The 21,075-nt window shown below is 41.3% G+C and overlaps 1 protein-coding gene across 1 annotated transcript in view; it reads right to left on the bottom strand.

The window, feature by feature from the left end:
* FBN1 (fibrillin 1) overlaps nucleotides 1–21,075 on the bottom strand; it is a 239,295-nt gene that overhangs the window by 93,733 nt on the left and 124,487 nt on the right. The window contains exons 10-17 of the mRNA XM_080644028.1: nucleotides 18,401–18,559; nucleotides 14,004–14,183; nucleotides 13,226–13,366; nucleotides 10,728–10,847; nucleotides 7,332–7,457; nucleotides 5,405–5,527; nucleotides 1,589–1,711; nucleotides 388–540 (exon numbers count right to left, since the gene is read on the bottom strand). Coding sequence (XP_080500154.1) covers nucleotides 388–540; nucleotides 1,589–1,711; nucleotides 5,405–5,527; nucleotides 7,332–7,457; nucleotides 10,728–10,847; nucleotides 13,226–13,366; nucleotides 14,004–14,183; nucleotides 18,401–18,559 — 1,125 coding nt within the window. The remainder of the gene's footprint in view (nucleotides 1–387; nucleotides 541–1,588; nucleotides 1,712–5,404; nucleotides 5,528–7,331; nucleotides 7,458–10,727; nucleotides 10,848–13,225; nucleotides 13,367–14,003; nucleotides 14,184–18,400; nucleotides 18,560–21,075) is intronic.

Below are 21,075 nucleotides of genomic sequence, written 5' to 3'. Positions count from 1 at the left end.
GCCTTTTGGAGAAAAGTTGGAAATATTCAGGTAACCTGAAAATTATTTACTCTTATGCTGTGTAAAATTCTGCTTTATAAGTCGTCCCTACAAAATGCAAACACCATGAAACTACTTTAGAAAACAAAGTTACGTGTATTCCAAAGAGCATGACTATTATTAAGGTGGGGCAGTTCAGATGGGAGGCACAAACGTGCTGTCTATTCCAAACGGTTGTTAGAATCGGGTGAGTAATGTGGATCAAGACTCCTGCCAAGACCCCAGGAAGGTACATGATGTACCTGGAGAGCATATGTAATCTTTCCCTAGGACCTGCACAAATGCAAGACTGCACATGGTGGCACAAGGCTAGCAGTGCAAGGAAGGCATCCGTATGACAGCACATACCTGAATTCTGTGCAGGACATGGCTGGCAAGGTTCCCCAAATGCATACTCAGTGTTGGCACAGCAGCATTCGGATTTAGTAACAGCACCAAACAAGGGCTTGACACACTGGCCTCTCTTGTATCCACCGTAGCATGTGCTCCGCATGTGTGTGTCTAAACGGAAAGACACATCTGTCATCACACCATTGCTTCAAACAGATGAGACCCCCCAGGTCAAAGTTGAAGCTAGCTTTTTTTATCCATCATCCCTGTTCTTACTCACAAATAATGCCTCTGGTGTTAGGTCTCAATAAAAACAATAAAACAAAAAAACTACATTCAGTTTCCAAGCACTGGAAACCAGTGGCCTCAGTGTTCTAGGGACTATCATGGTTTCCCTAACTGGGAGGCACTTAGGCACTGGAATTATACCTCATTCATTTTTGTCAGTCCCAGGCCTGTACAAAGCACACACTTCATGATGAATGATGGCTGATGGCTGAATATCAACCCATGATAAATAAGATCTTTATAAATTGTGGCCTACCTCCAAACAGACATGTAATTATTGAATGTCTGAATTAGATGTACTTTCAAAAAAGGGAAGTTTGATCTGTAAAGGTTCATTATAGAAATCTGTAAATGTTGGCCAGTAAATAGTGTCATCTTTAGCATCAGGGAGGGGGTGTCCAGCTATGCCCAATCCCCTCCCAATTCAAAGGGTTCACTAACTATCTTTCTTAATTTGAATAAAATTCATATCTATTTCTCAAGAAATCTCAAACTTCTTATAAAGCCACATAAAACTATTATCATGTAAGTTTCTTGGTTATTCATATCCTCTTCTGCTGTATTCTATATTTCCCTTTGGACGTTAATACTCGATGAACATGTTGCCAAGAGATAATGAACATACAGGCCAATTTCAAAAACCATTATCAATCAAGGAGGGTTGGAGAAAACTGAGGACAGCTCTGTGATTAGGAAAGAAAAGGGGTAAGAAGAGGTGAGGATTCCCTTGCTTTTCATTTACTGCAGCTCATCTTTCTATCCCTTAAATTAATATCCAATTTATCCAAGAAGAGAACTGACTGTTGGTTTGTTGCTCCATAAATATTAATTATATCATATCTGTTACAGTCGATTACATTTGCTATCGGTGGGTTTTATTGATTGACAGAGAGTGGATCGCTATCCTACATTTAGTTATGGCTTAACCTACCAACACACACTCGCCCGTCCAGCCCCACGGCCAGCCCAGGAAAGCATTCACATTTGTAGGAGCCATCGGTGTTGACACAGCGCCCGTTCATGCAGATCCCCGGTGTTTCACACTCGTTAATATCTGTGGTGTGGAAAAGCACTTATTAAAAAGAAGTAACTTTCATCTACAGCCATAACATGTTTATAGTTCTGTTACAACATTTGGAAATGGGGAAGATGGGACATAATACGCGGGATCAGCAATCAAAGCTCAATAAAATGCATTTTCAGTGTCCTTTGAGAGAATAGCAACACAAACCAAGAGAAATAACCTGGTTGAGTTTATTTCTTTTCCGCAGAAAGCTATTTTAATAACATTCTCCTGAGGGTTTTTTTTGTGTGTGTGTGTTTGTTTTTTTATAATCCAAAATAAGAATCACAAAGGCAAAAACAGAACTGGAAGCAGAAGAAAAGTGACGGCTAAAATACAAAGGATCTGGTGCAATGTTTCACACGGCAGTTCTTCCAGGACTGCCAGGAATCTAGCTTGATTATAAACTGCACCTTTGACCTGGGCAGAAAGCTTTTCCTTTGGGCATCCAACACCCAGACTTGTATTCATTCTAGTATCCCCCAGGCCTTAGTTCTCTGGGATAATTAGCATGGCATTAAGAGACACAGAACTAAAGCCTCGATGACACACCATAGGACGGGAATAGAAAATGAATGCAGATGATTCTGATGACCATTCCTGGCCAACAACAGCACTGTAAGTAACTGGAACCCAGCAAAGAAGAACATTTCACAGGCATTACACTTTATAGTATCGTGTGTGCATACTTAGATAAACCTGATAAGTGTCTTTACTGGACACATATCAATAATAGTAGTGATCCCCCCGCCCCCGCCTCTTAATATAGGGAAATAGAGATGGTACCAAAACTGTGTTTTGGAAAACATATAACACTTAGAAGCAAGTCATTTATAACAACTCCTTTTATAATATACAACTGGTGTATGCAACTCTTTCCATTCTTTTGACCTTAAAAAGGCAAATTGAGACTGAAACACCTCTGTCTTTTACTTAGCTTGTGTTGTTTGGCACAAAATATATACAGATGGTCCAAGATTCTGTGTACAGATTTGTATTTAAAATGGCAGTTATATTTAAATACATGAACTCAAATTGGTTCAGTTATTTGAGTAACCTTTTGTTTAAGACAAGACCTATAGTAAAACAGTGGCAACTGCAACATGAAAAGTAACATGACGGGTTTTCTTGTATGTTTTTTACTGGGGACACAGATGTACCACTGATTGCTGAAAGTGAGCAGCCTAAAAGTGACCAGGGAGCCTGGTCAGTGTTGCTCAGTGGTTGAGTGTCGACCTATGAACCAGGACGTCACTGGTTCGATTCCCGGTCAGGGCACATGCCCAGGTTGCAGGCTCGATCCCCAGTTGGGGGCATGTAGGAGGCAGCCAATCAATGTTTCTCTCTCATCATTGATGTTTCTATCTCTCTCCCTCTCTTCCTCTCTGAAATCAATATATATATATATATTTAAAGTGACCAAGGAGGCCATGCTGCTCATCAGATCAGTTAACTACAGAGATTGAATTAGCACTGTTTATTTGGCTTTGAACAATCACATCTTTGTGGGCTCAGAACTAATGCTCAGCCTAGAGAACATGCACATCTTGCCAAGAGAAAAACCTTGTCCTGTGATGGCAAGAGAAAAACCATGGGAGCCCTAACCGGTTTTGCTCAGTGGATAGAGCGTCGGCCTGGGGACTCAAGGGTCCCAGGTTCAATTCTGGCCAAGGGCATGTACCTTGGTTGCGGGCACATCCCCAGTAGGGAGTGTGTAGGAGGCAGCTGATTGATGTTTCTCTCTCATCGATGTTTCTAACTTTCTTTCCCTCTCCCTTCCTCTCTGTAAAAAGTCAATAAAATATATTTTTTTAAAAAACCATGGGAAATAAGAAAATCTGCATATAAGGAATTTTCTTTTTCCTTTATTCTTATTATAGTATGTGTTCCATGTTCTCTATACACCAGAAAAAAAGAAGACCGGTAAGAATACGGAGCATTTTCTCTCTCTCATTCTCTCTCTCTAGCTTTGATTCTTAAGCCAGAATGGTAAAGTCAGAACAAATCTTCCAAGTCATTAGGCACTTTCAGATGAATGGAACAACCTATCTTATATAATCTTATATAATAAAGAGCTTATATGCTAATTAGACCGAACAGCTGAATGACTGTCCGGACAACCGTTTGGACGACCTTCCAGAGAAAGCTGGAGCTGCGAGGGCTGAGGCAGCCACCAGGGCTGTGAGGGCTGAGCCACTTGCACAAATTTCATGCATTGGGCCTCTAGTTTATTGGTAAGATAATATTTCACTGGTTGCAAATAGTTGCAAAAACTAGTTTCATCTATGAGGTCATAGTGTCTTCTGAAATAGTTCCATCACCATTCTCTATTGGCCATACTTAATGCTGAGAGGCTATGGGCTCACCAGCAGCCTAAAGGCACTGAAAGCGAATCTTGTGTGCTCTGTGGGTAGCTAAGAGGAGTGTGTGTTCTTGCTAAAGGTCTGCTCACAAGGGAGCCTTCACATCTCTTCCCCTTTCTTTTTCACTTGTACAGCACTTGATCTGCACATTTTGGCACTCCATTATGCTGTCTTACGTCGCAGAATATTTCCACATGTTCATCTTGTCTTCCGAAATTTGTTTCTCCCTGTACAGGGCTCAAAAGTACAGAAACCAATTTTCTACCTCAGATTTGAAAATTCAAATGTTTTCCCTTGCTATGAATACAGATTTGCCCACCATTAAGTTAAGTCACTGCTATGAAGGTCATAGAGAATGTAGGTAAACAACCAAGAACTAGAAGCTCTTTAAAGCCTAGAGAACATGCACATCTTGCCAAAGACTTGATATAAAGCTTTCTTCCATAACACCTTTACCAAAGCTGTCTACCAGCTGGAGAAGGGGCACCATCGAACTTTATCCTGCAATCGTGAAGAGCTTGATGTTCTGTGCTTCTGCATCTGAACTAGGAGCAAAAGGCTTTGTGTGCAGCACTTTAGCAGATTTCCTGGGCCCGTTTTGAGTGCGAGGTTTCTTGAGAAGTCTGGTTCCAACTCAGATCTTGAACATAAGTACAATAACCTCTCACTCCTGACTAAATACGGCACGATACTCTAAGCACAGGTGGATCCCCTAGGACTCTCCTTAGAACCCCAGTTTTCAAAAGCACAAGTGAAAATCTTCACTTTTGCTTCAATACCTGGAGCAATGAGATTATTTCAAAAGCTACCAAGCTACACAGTGCCTCTTGGTTCATTTATCTGTTCTGCTTAATCCTGTTACCCTTTTGTTTCTTGATAAAGCCTAAATAAATTGTCCATGAATAATTTTCTGTTCCTTAAGGTATGTGGAGGGAATCATGAAAAAGAGATCACTGCAATGAGTCCACCTTATTTGGTCCCGGTGAAGGTGGAAGAGGTTAGCAAAGGGAAGCCATCAAGGAGGCTAACTGCCGTTGTCCCCCAACTGCAAGGAAGAGGCAGACCCAGCTTCTCTAAAAGGCACTCTCATCTGTTGGTAGACTGATTGGGCTCCTTTAAGGAGACCCCAAGCATCATTTCTATAATAAGGACAGCCTCCTGGGCACTCATGGTAGCTCTCTAGATGGCTGGACTTAGGACATTGCCTAAACCAGAATGAGGAGTAATTTAAATGGGGAGAATCAATAAGGAAAACGGTACCTCTCAGAAATGTAGAGAGAAGGAAAAAGCAGAATACGATGTAGAGTTCTACAGCACAAACCTTTGCAATAACGCCCATCTGATGCCAGCTGAAATCCAGGTTTGCAAATACATTTAAAACTGCCATCTTCATTGATACACATTCCATTAAGACACATGTTCCGTATGCTGCATTCATCCATATCTTAAAATACAAAATATACATTTTCTTAGAACCAGAAGAATAAGTTTACAAAAGAAGTCAATCTAGATGGATGTAATTGTTTCTTTACATTTCTTTCTTTTTTAAAATTATAGTCTAAGGCTAATTATCATCCAAATTACAGCACGCAAACAGAGAGGGGCCATAGGAAATATGTATCTCAAGTTCTCAATTTTTGACATATGCATGCTAACTATAAGACTAAATTTATTTTATGACATGTATATATAATACGCACATATACACATACATGTATACATATATATAAAGTTCATATATAATTTTATGTCATAAAAATATACATATACATATTATGAAATTTGACTTAATAGAAACTACCAAGACTCTTTTAAGGAATAGTAGTTTACAAACTGAAAATGTGTTAGCAGCCTCATGGTTATATTTACTTCACAGATCCACATTATTCTCATATACCAAAAATAAAGATTAAATAATGGAATTTGAAATTCATTTAGGTGATTTCCTGATTCTTTAAAAAGTAAAAACCAGAGCCCTGGCCAGTGTGGCTCATGTGGTTAGGCACTGTCCCATGCACTAAAAGGTTGCTGGTTCCATTTCCGGGCAGGTCACATGCCCAGGTTGTGGGCTCCACCCATAGGGGGCATGCAGAAGGCAGCCGATCTATGTTTTGCTCTCACATGGATGTTTCTCTCTCTCTCTCCCTCCCTCCCAATTCCTCTCTCTAAAAATCAATCAATATATATAGTTTAAAAAGTGGAAACCAGAGAATCAGGGGACAGCTTGAAGTCTGAAGCAATTTCAAATAGGAGTAAGAAAAAAATGTATTTTTAAAATGCAAGATTTGACTATGGATTACAGTCATGCCAGCTAACTTTTAAGGATCCTTTGACCATGAAGATATTTCTTTAAATTCATCAATATGTTATTTTATTTAATATTAAGGATATCTTGGAAGGCACTTGATCTTCTAGACATGGTGTGTTTTTACTTACCGGCATTAGTCAGATCAGTGTAATTTATGATTTTTTTTTAAAACAGGATTCTATCCCAACCGAGAATTTTGGCATTACGTCTTTGAATTGAATCACTGAGATAATATTCTGCCAAAAATGTTTCTAAGAACAATTTTGAAATTCTTTTAATGTATGAATAGATTCTTGGGACTTTCCCAAAGACGTTGGGAAAGATGATAAGGGCCATTCTTCATTTTTCACAGAAAGTCTAAGAAGTGGAAACTCATCAATAATTGCCATAGTTTCAATTTAGGAAAAATGACAAAATATTTGAAACAGCCCAATTCAAAAAAAGTGAGGCGATTAATTCAAGAGATAATATAAGATTATGGCTGGCTCTCTATAGTCAATTATTCTCAATCAAATTTTACATTTTCAGACACCCATTAATAATTTGTTATTACTAGGTAGAGAGTTTAAACAAAAGGATCATATATGACTAAAGAATAAACGATGTGCCTTGCATTTAAAAAAACTATGTACAAATTCTAATTATAAAAAATTTGGAAGTAATGATTTATGCCACCAAAGTTTCATAATAACCAGGCATCTTTAAATGGCAAGCTCTCCTCCTATATTTAAAATGTATTTGACTCACAGAAATGTGAATTAAAGGCATAGATATTGTTGAAAATTGTGCTTGCCTCCCGGATAATAATATGTGAAATATATTTGATATTTTGACCTTTCACTCAATGGTTGACTTGGTCTTGTTAAAGACCTCTGATATTGACACTCACTGGAAGGGAGATAACAGTATTATACTGTTATTGTTAGCATGCTGTCATTACCTTCACAGTTCTTCCCATCTAGTGTAACGTGAAAGCCTGCATTACACACACAATGGAAACTACCATCTGTGTTGATGCAACGTCCATTATTGCAGATCCGGCCGTTCTGTAAACATTCATCAATGTCTAAAATCAAAGTTAAAGTAGAAGAAATAGCTTTAGATAGGGGCTTAATCACAAGGAACAGCAACAGCCTGTAATTATTGGAATCAAGAGTCTAGGTCAGTAGTCGGCAAACTCATTAGTCAACAGAACGGCAAACCGCGGCTCGCGAGCCGCCTGTGGCTCGTGAGCAGCAGTTTGCCGACCACTGATAGGGGATTAAAAATTATTTTATTTCTCCCTCCCTCCATCTCCAAACTCATAATCTTAACCTTGGGTCATAATTACTAAATAATATTCTTCAAACATAAAGTTGGTATCAAATATTGTGAGAAATAAGAGTTTGAAAGACATACCACAGAAGAAAAATATCAACATAATAGTATTCACTCTAACTCTAATTTCTAATAAGACTCTTTAAACCTCGATTTATAAATAAAATAGATTCTTCTTCACCATTTTCCTAGCTGAGTTAATGAGCCAGTATATACTGTTGAACTTTGGCTGGCGTCCTTCAATACAGTTGCTTGTATGGAAAATAATACAATACTCAACAAAATATAACACAAGAATAAACTCTGTTTCCATGTATGAACAGCTGTAAACCTACTTTTGCCACATCCTGTATATGATAAAAAAAAAAAGGCAGATCTGATAGCTATATCCAAATAATAAAACACAAATGCTATTTAAAAAAAACATTTAATTCCATCTGAAAACCATCAATCACATGACTCTGAAATGTCTACCTTCCTGATGGCAGTTCTGGTCCAAGTACAATGTTATTGTTTATTTATTCCTAGTTGCTCTTCTATCTTCGTGAGTATTCTATCTACCAAATAAAATATTGGTACTGTGGGCATTTCCCTCTTTTTTTCTATTGTATTCAATATTATGCCAAAGTAAACAGCAGAGCTTGATGTGAAAGTGTTAAAGATGACAATAACTGGAGTAAACTTATATCTGATCTCTCCTTTAAAGATTGATAATAAACCCAAATTGGACAAGACAGTGTTCTGGATTATCTGCTCCTCTCCGTTTCTAGGCTAGATACCTGGAGGAACATCAAAGAGGATGAAAACAAACCGCCTTGTCTACACAGCACACAATCTTTGCCAGGGCTTATTCCCCAGAAGGCCAAGACCAAGGATCTGTGTAGAAACAGATGGGAGCAGACCTACCTATCGGAGCCGAGACCACATGTGCCTGATTATAAGTGCCCTCAACATCCTCCGGAGGACAAGAATGTGCACTCATGGCACATGGGTGGTTCTGACTGTCTACCCTGCGTCTGCATGGTGTCTTGTGGTTGACCCTCAGGCGCACTTTCTTTCTGGGCAGTCCCAGCAGTGGTTTCCACACGAGTCCTTGGACTAGCTGAGGCAGTCTGGGCTTTTCTTCTGTCTGATCTTTGTGCCAACAACCTCCGATCTTTTCTCTCTCATTTATTTCTTAATCCTTGCTAAAATCTGAGTTGCTCCACACTCCAAAAAAAATAGGAAAACCCACATATTCTTGAGGATAGGATAAAGAGTTCAGCGATTTTTCTCCTTACTAATTTCTGAATGCCTCAGGCTCCCTGCTGCTCTACAAGATGAATGAAAAGCTTGCCATTCAAAGTCTCTCTCTTCTGACTCTATTCAGCCCATCATGTATTTCTCAATGAAGTACACAGCCTTTCTGACCATCTGTGGCAAGTATCTACCCAAAAATGTGAGCATGTTATCAATTTTCTATGTTTGTGATAAGCTAATTAGCACTAGCTCTTAACGAAGACAGTGCTGGAGGCTTTTAGGAAATCCTCAGTCTCTAATAAATCAATTCTCACATGAATGACAACAACATTCATCTCCACTGCTGGCTGTGCCCTACCTGAGTGCTCTCAATAGTGTCTTAGAGTCATTTATTTAATAGTGTGGACTTCTGACTACATCGCTTTCCGTTTATTTCTACTCATATACTGTTTGTACATGCCAATTATTTTAAACAATGGTTTTAATATTAAGAAGGTTCTAAAATCAGATAAATAATCAAACTATCCACATTTATAATTCAGTAAGTATGCTATTAATAGAAATATCAGCAGACGGAAGTTCTTTTCTGCTCAAAACTGCCAATTGCCAAAGGAGTGAACTAAAATAAACTGCTGGCAAGCAATCTCCAAGTCAGAACTAAATACAAAGATTTTGAAATCAGTCACTGATAAAAACAAACACTTATAACTTCTGTATGTCTTCAACTCATAGCTTTTGCTAAAAGAGGCAATAAAATTAATGCTTATTAATGGCTTACAAATTTTTAAGTCACACAAACCTCCCATCTTTCCTTGTATTTAATTTTAACAGGGAGTTGTCTTGCTTTTAGCTGGCTTTACTGGATCAGTGATACAGCTCAGCTCATTCTGTGCCAAATTTATAAAGATATAGATATATGAGTTCTCTGAGGGTGGGAAGTACCCCTTGGTATATCACAGTCAGCCAATAAAAGGCATTTTGGGTGACTTAATATGTTAATGAAGAAGCAAACCTGAGGGGAAATTTTCATGAGGAAACATTGATAACAGTGCTTCGAAAACTTGAATGTGCCTGTGGATCCCTGAGGATCATGTTGAATTTAAATGTGATTCTTCCTTGGCAGATCTGGGGTGGGACCTGAGATTCTGCACGTCCACCCAGCAAACAGGTAATGCAGCTGCTGACCACACTAGGAAACAGCAAAGACTTACAGGCTACTTCCTTAGCCTTTAGACCAGGGGTGGGGAACCTTTTATCTGCCAAGGGCCATTTGGATATTTGTAACATCATTCTCAGGCCATACAAAAGTATCACCTTAAAAATTAGCCTGCTATATTTGGTCAAACATTTAATTAACTCACCCCTAATGCCTTGGCTGGGCCAGACCAAATGATTTCTCGGGCCTCATACAGCCCACAGGCTGGACGTTCCCCAGCCCTGCTTTAGATCTTGCTACTAATAAATTAATTGCATCCAATTTCACCTGAAATTTTCCTCAGTTTTTGTGTCAACAAAAGACACCCCCATTCCCTAAATCTCAGATTAAAAAGTAGTGGAAAACAGGACATGTCTGCAGGCACAGAAGCTTCTTTTAAAATAATTTGAATGTTTTGCCAGATTTTATGACAATGTCCTTTGAAGTAACAATATTTGGAGTGAAGTGTGAAAATCAGTGTGACCGTGTTAGCCATTACTGATAAAGGTTAGTTAAACTCCATTGAACTCCTTCGAAGCAAATCCCTCACTGAGCAGACACGCCCCCATCCCAGCGAGGACGTACCTCGGCACTCCGTCCGGGTGAGCGTGCTCTGGTAGCCAGTGCGGCACTGGCAGGTGTAGGAGCCCTGGTTATTAATGCACTCTCCACCGGCACACGGGTTTTTCTCACATTCATCCACATCTGAAAAACACAGTATATTTTAGTAAGAAATTTGATAGCAATAACTCATAACTCCAGACCATTTTATTGGTTTCCTTTTTATGTTAAAACACTTTCCTTTTAAGAAATAAAGAGCATAGTGAAAGGACCTCTTTTCTTTCCACTGCAGTGCGCCATGTCACCAGCCACTTGAAGACTGGTGCAGCAGTTAAAGTGTATTCTTTTCTTGTGTCATTTTTCAGAGAAAAATGCTGAACACATAGCAACTCAACACTCCAAGCTAATAAACATTTTATTTTCCCTGAGTCTGGCCCAAAAGAATCAAACAGACTAACACTTCAGAAGCGGCTTCTGGATAGGATTCTGAGTATCTCTTGAAGCCGGATTTTTCAATAAAAAGATGCTGTAAAGGCATCTAAGCATCCCCTGCTGAACTCCACTGAGAACATTAGAACAAAACATGACCCCGCTGTCCTCTAAAGGGCCATTCTCAGCCATCATAGAGCCCTCCACCACCTCCACCATGTCCCCAGACAGGCTCCCACTAGTTTTACAGTCATAGCGAACTATCAGTAGATTTACAGGTAAACTGGTTTACATTTCTCTATTGTAAAGGCAATGAAGCTAAGGCTTACAGAAGATAAACTACTTGGCCAAGGTCTCATGCTTCTTGTGGCAGATACAGGTCTGACCTCACACTCCCCAGCACTGAGCTGGATGTTCCTTCTTCTGCCCAACTCTGGGTGACCTCTAGGGTTGAATGACTTTCCAATGGGATGCTAGAGGGGCTTTTATATTGCCAGGAAACTCCATAGTACAAGAAACCAAGAATGACTGATTTTTGCCTGATTCATAATTTCAGAATTGGAATTTGAAACAGAACTAAGGGAAGAATTTATTATTTTTCTTTAAACATTAGATGGCAACTGGGTTTTCTTATCCATATAAGGTCCCTGTGGGACATTTCCTCCCTTCACTAGCTTAAAGGTCTTGTCAACCATTTAAAGTTTCTCTCTTCAGTTTTTAATGACTAACTAGAGAGAGTTGGTAAGTTGTCCATTTAAATTAGTAAAATGTGAAAAGATTTTATAATCTTGAGATACTTTTAATGCTCATGCATTTTAGTAAGATGAGTTAAGCTGGAGTTACCAGCAAAGATTTGAATGTAACCTATCTAATAAAGAGGGAATATGCTAATTGACCCTCACGCTGTCGCAAAGATGGCAGTGCCCAGCCAATAAGGAGAGAATATGCTAATTGACTGCCCTGCCCTCAAATATGGCAGTGTGAACAGCCAATAAGGAGGGAATATGCTAATTGACTGCCACACCCTCAAAGATGGCAGTGCCCACAGCCAATAAGGAAGGAATATGCTAATTGACTGTCACGCCCTCAAAGATGGCGGCACCCACAGCCACAAGATGGCGGCGCCCAGTCCCCTCAGCCCTGCCGGGGTGGTAGGCATGTGGCAAGGCTGGGCCCGGCCTTGCCAAGCACCTGCCTCTGGAGTCTCCCAGTCCCCTCAGCCTCCCAGCTGCCAAGGGCTGGCCTGAGGCGCAGACAAGCCTCTGATGGAGGCTGCCCAGCCACCCAGGGCCGCCCAAGGCTCAGGTAAGCAGGGCCAGCTGAGGCTTGCACTGCCGGAAGTGGCAGTAGCAGAGGTGTGATGGGGCATTGCCTTCCCCTGATCGCTGGGTTGCCTTGTGCCCCTGAGGGCTCCCGGACTGTGAGAAGGGGCAGGCCGGGCTGAGGGACCCCTCCCTCTAGTGCATGAATTTTCATGCACTGGGCCTCTAGTTTTATAATAAAAGTTAAAAGTCACTGTGTTAGGCAGAATAATGGTCCCCCAAATATGTTCATGTCCTAATCCCCAGAACCTGTACATATACTACATGACAAAGGGGAGTGAAGGTTGCAGGTAAAATTAATGCTGCTAATAAGCAGATCTGAGCTAGGGAGGGTCTCCTGGATCACACAGATCCCCCATGGTGATCACGAATGTCCTTGAGTGGAAGAGGGGCTTGGAAGAGGGAACCAGAGAGTTAGAGACTAATCTGAGGATGTTACACTGTTGGCTTCGAAGATAGAGGGAGGAGCCCTCAGACAAGGAATACAGACAGACTCCAGAAACTGGGAAAGGCAAAGAAATGAATTTTCCTGAGAGCCTCCGAGGGGAGCACAGCACTGTAACACCTTGCTATCGGCCCAGTGAGACTGTGCTGGACTTCTAACCTATAGAACTATAAGATAATACATTTGTGTTGCCACTTGCAATGCCACTAACTTGTGATGCCACTAAGTTTGAGGTGACTTGTTACAGCAGAATAGAAAACCTGTATAGTCAAAGAACAGAACACTGCAGTAACTTCTTGCTACCAACCTAACTATCTATTACGTACCGATGCACTCCCCACGAAGGTCCAGCTGGAATCCTTTGTTGCACTCACACCGGTAGCTCCCAGGAGTTGGAATGCAGCGTCCATTTTGACAGAGGTAACGAAACAACTGGCAGTAATCAGTGACATTGACTGGCAGCACCCCTAAAGGAATCATATTAAATCCCATTAAAATGCTTTATAATTAGGGCATCTTTCATCAGCACTTAATCTGGCAATAATGGGCAAGAAGCTGGATCATAAAAGAAGGAAACTCTCTGGGCAAAGGTCATCCGGTTTCACTAAAGCATACTTCCATCCTGCTCACAGAGAGCGCATGTGCACTGTGGCACACCTGGCCAGATATTATCTGCTTCTCTGTCCACTCCTCTCCACCCATTTTCCCACCCCAATCTCAAGATTCCAGGTTGGAGAAATAAAGGCAGTGAGTTATTGGCATTTACTTGCAAAACTGCTGTGTATGACATATAACCCATGGATAATTTTACACCTCCTCTATTAATTCATCTTGTAAATCAGCTTTAAACCTCTCCCAAATCTTTCCCACAGTTGACTGAAAACATCTATAACATAAAAGGACATTAATCTCTGGAGAATATGAAACCTTTCATTTTTATCTAAGAACCAGGTAAATTGAGAAAGTTTTATACAACACTATATAAACTCAAATTTAATCCAAGATTTGGTAAAATTATTTAATGACTAAAACAGCATAACCAACAACAAAAAAGTTAAGCTGACTAATGCAAGAAAAATTGCTAGATGACTTCTGAATTCTTACTTGGTGGTTCCCGAGATGGATACGGATAGTCCACTGGTGGTCGAGGGGCCGGAATGGCAGGTCCCGGAGGAAAGCCAGGAGGAACAGGGTGAACTGGAGGAATGGGGCCAATGGGTGGGGGAGGATATCCTGGTCTCTCGGGAATCACCATAGGGACAGAGCACAGCTTGTTGTAATCCTCTGGAAAAACACAACAGAACACAACAGCTAAGCTGTATCATCTGTCATAGGTCCATGGAAATCATCCTTACTTTTCAAAGAAATCTTTGAATAGCACTGATCTTCAAACCACATAGGTCAACTGAAAAAAAGGAAAACAGCCAACTGACTTCATTTCCATTCAGAATAGCTACAACAGCAGCCATAATGGCACAATAATCCAAAACCCAAAACAAACTCCCCAGGGGGTGTACCAATGCCTCTCCCAACCCCAGGAAGTCTTTCACTTATATCACAATTCACTTCAAAGGAGAAGAAATGCCACTTTCTCCATCTAGTCCCACCTGTGGATCCCAAAGGACTCTAAAGAGTACCCTTAAAAGCCCAGATTTTATTTCATGCGCAATAGAAAGCCACTGGAGGTCTTCAGCAGGGTGAAGATGAGCAAATGAACATTTTCAGATCATTCTTGCTAACGTGGAAGATGTACTGGAGGGAGCCAAGGCTGCTGCAGAACCCGGGGCAAGACAATGATGACTGAACAAAGGTGGTAGTGATGGAATCAGACAGAAATAGATAAATTTGAAGCACATTTTAGAGAAAAAAGGATAGTGCTTGGTGCAGGAGTAAATGTCAGAGTAGAGGGAAGAGGAAATTGAGAATGACTTCTAATTTCCTGGTTGTGCAATTGGGTAGATGCGGGCCCCGATTCCTGGGATGGGGAAAAGTGTGGTGGGGTGGGTTTGGTGGGTGGAAGCTCTATGTTCCGTCTTTACAGATGAGTTTTGAGATATCAGACATCCAAGTGCAGATGTCACACAGCATTTGTCTAAGAGAGTTTGAAGCCTAAAGAGAAGTCAGGCTGGACATAAGTTTTGGAGTTATCAGTGGATGGGTGATATCTAAAGCCATAGAGATGGATGAGCTCATCTAAGGAAGGTGTGGGAAACAAATAAGGGAATGCGGGGACAGAACCCCCAAGAAACACCTACTTGTGAAAGACAGCAAAGTGATGGTGAAGGAGGGGCCCACAGGGCCCAGGGGGGGTAGGTCTGCTGCTAATGCTGCCTAATGACCCTCTGAACCAGTACACCCTGATGCAGGCTGATTCCTATTTCCCATAATGCCATGTCTTTATTAGAAGAAATCGTCTTTAGATCTGTGACACTTTCTTACCCCCTGGGCTTCCAAACAGGGTTTTTAAACAGTACCTAGGTTTCCAGAGATGTATTCACTTAACTAATCAGTTTCATTTTTCCCACAAATAGCCACATTCTGTCATAATAACCTTCTATGAGAAAACTAACCATGCAATTTTTAATGTACTTTTACTCTCTTGCCAGAATATTGATAATTGTATTAGCACTGTCACATAGAGATTCTCCCGTAGTTACTTTCTGTATTAGTTTAATCCACTAATAGAAATTAGGCCAATATTTTTATTCCCTTATGGACTAAAGTCTGGCTTCTTCTAAGACACAGTAAAATGTCTTACTGAGATACATTCATAGTTCAACCTCCCACTCTCAGCCTAGCCCTTAAACTGTGTCTTAAAATGCACATAAGAGGAACTTGTTAATGTGCTGGATTTAACTGAATGCTAATTATATTAAAGGACTCTTGCTTCCAAGCATCCAGCAGCCTTCCTTTCTTTCTTTCTTTCTTTCTTTCTTTCTTTCTTTCTTTCTTTCTTTCTTTCTTTCGTCTTTCAGCATTTGTATAAAAGTTCAATAGCTTATCATAATTTCTGCTAATTAGGTTGATATATTACTTTAAGCATGCCATTAATTTCATCATGTCCTCTCCAGGAGAGTATATCAGACTGGGCCCTGTACTTTCTTCAGGAAAGGTGGACATCAACTGAAAAAAATTCGCCCCTGGTTTGCTGATCCTGCATGTAAAGGCATTTAATGGCTTTACAAGCAGGATCAGCAAACCAGGGGCGAATTTTGTTCAGTTGGTGTCCACCTTTCCTATCCCCATTTAACCCAGAGATGATACAGATTTTATTTTTTGAAGAGTAAAAAACTGACATATCTAAAATACTCCTTCCTATATCATCACTCTCTGTAAGTGGCCCAAGCTCTGTAGCACTGGTACTGGAACATTTGAGCAAATACACACCTACCCGCAAATGTGTTTTCTCTATCAGTCTGCTTTGCCCTGGGTCTATCTCAGCCTGTGCATCTTTCCTGGTACACCTACGACCCGAGGAAACCAGGCCTTCTGCCCTGTGTGTCCCAAAGTAAGTCTTCAGGCACCTAAACCTGCTCCAGTTTTCTCTCTCCTCTACTCAAGCTTCAACACAGGAAGAAATCCGCATCGATGCTGCTGATTCTTAAGTTAACATATGTATTTAAAAAGCAATTTTCCTGGTACCCAATCCATACGTCTTAGTAGGAAGATACGTGTGTCTAAACAGTGACCTACTAGATGGTCTCCCTAGTGAACGAAGGAGGTTGGGTTATATTTTTAGGCCAGAGACCGTAAGCAAATCAAACAAAATATATGACTTGGTATATGTTAAAATATATTGAAATATTTTATTGCTTCTTTAACTCACACATATAATTCTCAGCAATAAACAGAAATTTTATAGCAACATCTGTGAGCAATTCTATAACCCCTGATAATGGGCAATTCGCATTCTGTGAGTAGCATACTCTGAAGTATTTCATTAACTCTGCATTATCCACCCTCACCTTCCTTTTCTCTGATTTAAACACACTTTTCAGGAATCAGGTTGAGAAGGAGATATAACCCCAGTTGTAACTTAGAACTGTTGGGAAAGATGTCACTTAATAAATTGTTCATTCTACTGATTGCCTCCTAGAAGCAAGATTTTGTTAAGTACTGTGGAAGTGTTAAAAAAAAAAAGCATAAGAAATATGGGGCTATAATGATGCAGGAGACCTCCTAATGAGATTTACCAACTAGTGAAAACACAAAGCATGAACACACAGGCACAGGCAGAGCTGGGGGGATGGGTGCCGCAGCAGAAGCACAGAGGACAAAGCAGCAATTCCAGCTCGTCGTCTAGGGAGAGTATGTGGACCAGGTCACCTTTGAGCCAATCCTTAACAGACAAGAGGGAGATAATGAGCAAGGTGGCAGGGGCGAGGAAGAAGGAAGAAGGACCTGAACTGGGGAGAAGTGTTAAGAGAAAAGAACATTTGAGTTTAGAAATACTGTGACTGGGTTCAAGGAACACTGGATCACATTATTTAACTAGAAAATAAAGCTAGCCTGGACAGTGTGGTTCAGTGGTTGGACCATGAACCAGGAGATCACAATTTAATTCCCAGTCAGGGTACATGCCCTGGTTGTAGGCTCGATCCCCAGTCTAGATCATGCAGAAGGCAGCCAGTCAATGATTCTCTCTCATCACTGATGTTTCTATTTCTCTCTCCCTTGTCCTTACTCTCTGAAATCAATAAAAATATATATTAAAAAAAAGGAAAGAAAGCTATTACAAAGAACTGGAATTAAAAGATGAACAGGGAGCAGATTTAGGGACTAAATAAAAGGCTAATTACTAAAATCTTATTTTCAAGAAATAAAGTGACTTAGACCAGTATACATGGCCTGACTTCGTCTTGGGAAAATTTTTCTGGACATCTTTCTCTACATATTCCCTTCAGATGTAATTTTTTTAACTGAACTTCAGATGAGTTATGCTTTGGGAAATGTATGTGGCAGCTGTGGAGTTCACGGAGATCAGCTAGGAGGCTACCGCAATAGCCCAGACGCGGGAAAATGAACATTACGTGGAAATAAATATGACAGATGAAAGAGATATTGTAAAAAAAAAAAAAAAAAGTCAACAGAACTTGGCAAGTAGGAAAAGGAAAGTGTCAGATGTTAGGGAAGGAGGAAATGTGTACCCAGAATAGCTCCCCTGAAAGGCTGAGAGAGTTGCGTTTTATTCGGAGCTTTGGAGGACTGCATGAGGCCAAAAGAAATAGATGCGAATAAGAGGGAGCAAGTACTTCCAGAAAAGGGTGCTGTTCCACGGTCATAAGCAAGCTAAGTAAGAAGCAGTACCTGGAAGCAGTGTTATTGATACAGGCCTCTCTATTTTCCCAGTCCATGACCTGGGGAAATTTTCCTGAATGTCATCTCTTATTTTTGAGAATCTTACTTACCTGGGTTTCCATGGAATCTCCATCATGCTCATTGCCACCAGACCTGTGGGGGCCAAGTCGGGACACCCTGCAGTAAGCTGGGAGGGCTCTTACCAGTTGCTCTAATGGGACACATCTCAGGGGCGAGGGTGACCCCCGGAGACCAGCATCGACCGATGTCACAGCAGCACTGCATTTTGGTTATGGACTGCGGCAGCTGGTTAGAACACCGCCCGTTTGCCAGAGCCGTGTAACAGTATCCTGGGCGAACGTCTGAGAGAAGAAAGAAACACACACACACATCACTGAGATCAAACTGGTTACAACACTCTGCTGCCCGCCACTTCTGCATTTCCCACTTGGGCTCCGGCAGCAGGAACGGACACTCCTGCCCCCTGGAAGGGAAGGTGCGAGCCCCGCTCAGGAACAATGCTCCGACATAAACCCCGTCTTCGGCTCACACCTTGTGCCCCTGCGAGCTGGTGCACTTGGCCCAAGGCCCACATTCCAATCCCAAGGTGGGAACGAATGATTACAACCATATGTGCCATAGAAAAAGAGAGACTAAGAAAACCACGGCGGTGACAGTTAATTATTATAAAGACAGGTCTCGCTACTGAAGGGAGACTGTGTTGTCCTTGGTTTCAAACGATTTCATTCGAGCCCCTTTAGGCAAATATTGATATAAATCTATTTTAAAACAACATTAAGTCTGTAATATAGTCTGCATTTCTAAAAGATCTTTCTTATTTTGCAGTCTGAAACTATGAGTCAGACTTGTGAGATTTTTTTTTTTTTTTTTTAAGGAATGAGCCATTTTGCAGACAGAGCCAATGCTTGCTAATCAAGATTTCCTTTTGTCCTGGGGCCCTAACGAATTTTATAAGGCACGAAATATTTACAAGTTCAAAATGCAGGCGATTCCAAGTGCTTAGACCTATAGGAGACAATGGTTCTGGATGCATTTATTTATTTATTTATTTATTTTTGGCAGAAAGTATCATCCCAAAGCAACATGGGAAGACATATTTCTTCCTATAGATCACTTTTACTGGGTGACATCATGTCTGACTGTCATGACAACATTGACACACCAAAGTGCAACTCTGGGCTACCAAGAAGGAGCCAACTGAACACCTTGGTCTACCTGGCTTACGTTAATGGTATGCTTCTCTTCAAGTAAACTACATCTCTGAACAGATAATACAAAATAATGTTCTGAAATGTAAATAATATTTTACATATGCCTGTCATTTAAAAGAATATAAGTGGCAAATCCTTTTCTGAAGTGTGGAATTTTTTAATAGTAAAAAAATCTGTCTCTATGTTTCCTATAAGACTAAATATTAAACATGAAGTTTGCCCAAAGAGGGTTATACCTAGCATGGTTTTCACCTACATCATTCTTAGGAATGCAAAGCCTTCAAATCTTGGTGATTGCAATCCTATATAATAAAAGCCCAGTGACCAAACGGTGAAACGACCAGAATGACCGGTCGACCAGTTGCTATGATGCACACTGACCACCAGGGGGCAGACGCTAAACACAAGAGCTGCCCCCTGGTGGTCAGTATGCTCCCACAGTGGGAGCGCCGCTCAGCTGACTGGGATGAGCCACTGCTCCCACTGCGAACCCCGGGCGGACAGGCAGGAACCCAGGCTGCGATCGTTGCCTCCTCACCCCAGGCTCCTCCTCCTCGCTCCCTGCCACCTCCTCCAGATGTCTGCAGGCCTTGCAGTGCCGCAGCTGGGCTCACAGAGCTGACCCCAGAGACTAGGAGGCGGGTTCATGGCCGCCACAGGACTGAGGCCTACTCCACTGTCTCTCAGTGCTATTGTCCCTGGGCCCAGCCACGACCAGGTACCCTGGAGAGGCGAGTGCTCCAGCATGAAAGAAGCCAGACCAGGGAGCAGCCACTCAGAGGGCGGGTCCACAGCCACTCAGGTGACCAGGATGAGCAGTGTTCACACAGCGGGCCAATCCCCGCAGGCCACGCCCCCCACCAGGGCACAAATCCCGTGCACCAGGCCTCTAGTAATGAATAAAGTGAAATAAAATTTAAAAACCAGGCTAACTTAGAAGGAGTTACATTGTTAACATCAAGTGATAAAGGGTACAACAAGCCTAGACCAGTGGTCGGCAAACTGTGGCTCGCGAGCCACATGCGGCTCTTTGGCCCCTTGAGTGTGGCTCTTCCACAAAATACCATGGCCTGGGTGAGTCTATTTTGAAGAAGTGGCGTTAGAAGAAGTTTAAGTTTAAAAAATTTGGCTCTCAAAAGAAATTTTAATCGTTGTACTGTTGATATTTGGCTCTGTTGACTAATGAGTTTGCCGACCACTGGCCTAGACAAACCGTAAAACTATGGGTCCACTTTAAAGGATGCAAGATCATTTCTGAAAAGGACTTAAAACCACTAGCAAGAATGAATGTGATTTCCAGGAATATTTTGTGATCCCAGTTCCTGCACCTCTGGTCAGACTAATATTCTCAGCAAAGAGGCAGGACAAGTGTTATTCCAGGCTGGTCCAGGGTAGAGAGTGGGAGAGGGGTGCAGACAAGGCATGTTCTGTGAAGCCAAGGGTGGTACCTCCTTCTGAAGAACTGGAGAGATAGGAGTTATTACATTCTAGTTAGCAATGCCTTAAAGCCACTAGTACTTTGTATATTCAGAGTTTAGTAAATATTTGAAGATCAGAAACCAAAGGCTGTTAAGAATGGAAAGAGATGTTAAAAACTGGCTTATATCCCAGCTTCCAATAAATTTAGTGGTCCAAACCCAGTGTAA

The sequence above is a fragment of the Plecotus auritus genome, assembly GCF_963455305.1.
Source record: "Plecotus auritus genome assembly, chromosome: 1".
NCBI lineage: Eukaryota > Metazoa > Chordata > Mammalia > Chiroptera > Vespertilionidae > Plecotus > Plecotus auritus.
The sequence above is the reverse complement of the archived record's forward strand: the minus strand, read 5'-3'. Positions and strand labels throughout refer to the sequence as shown.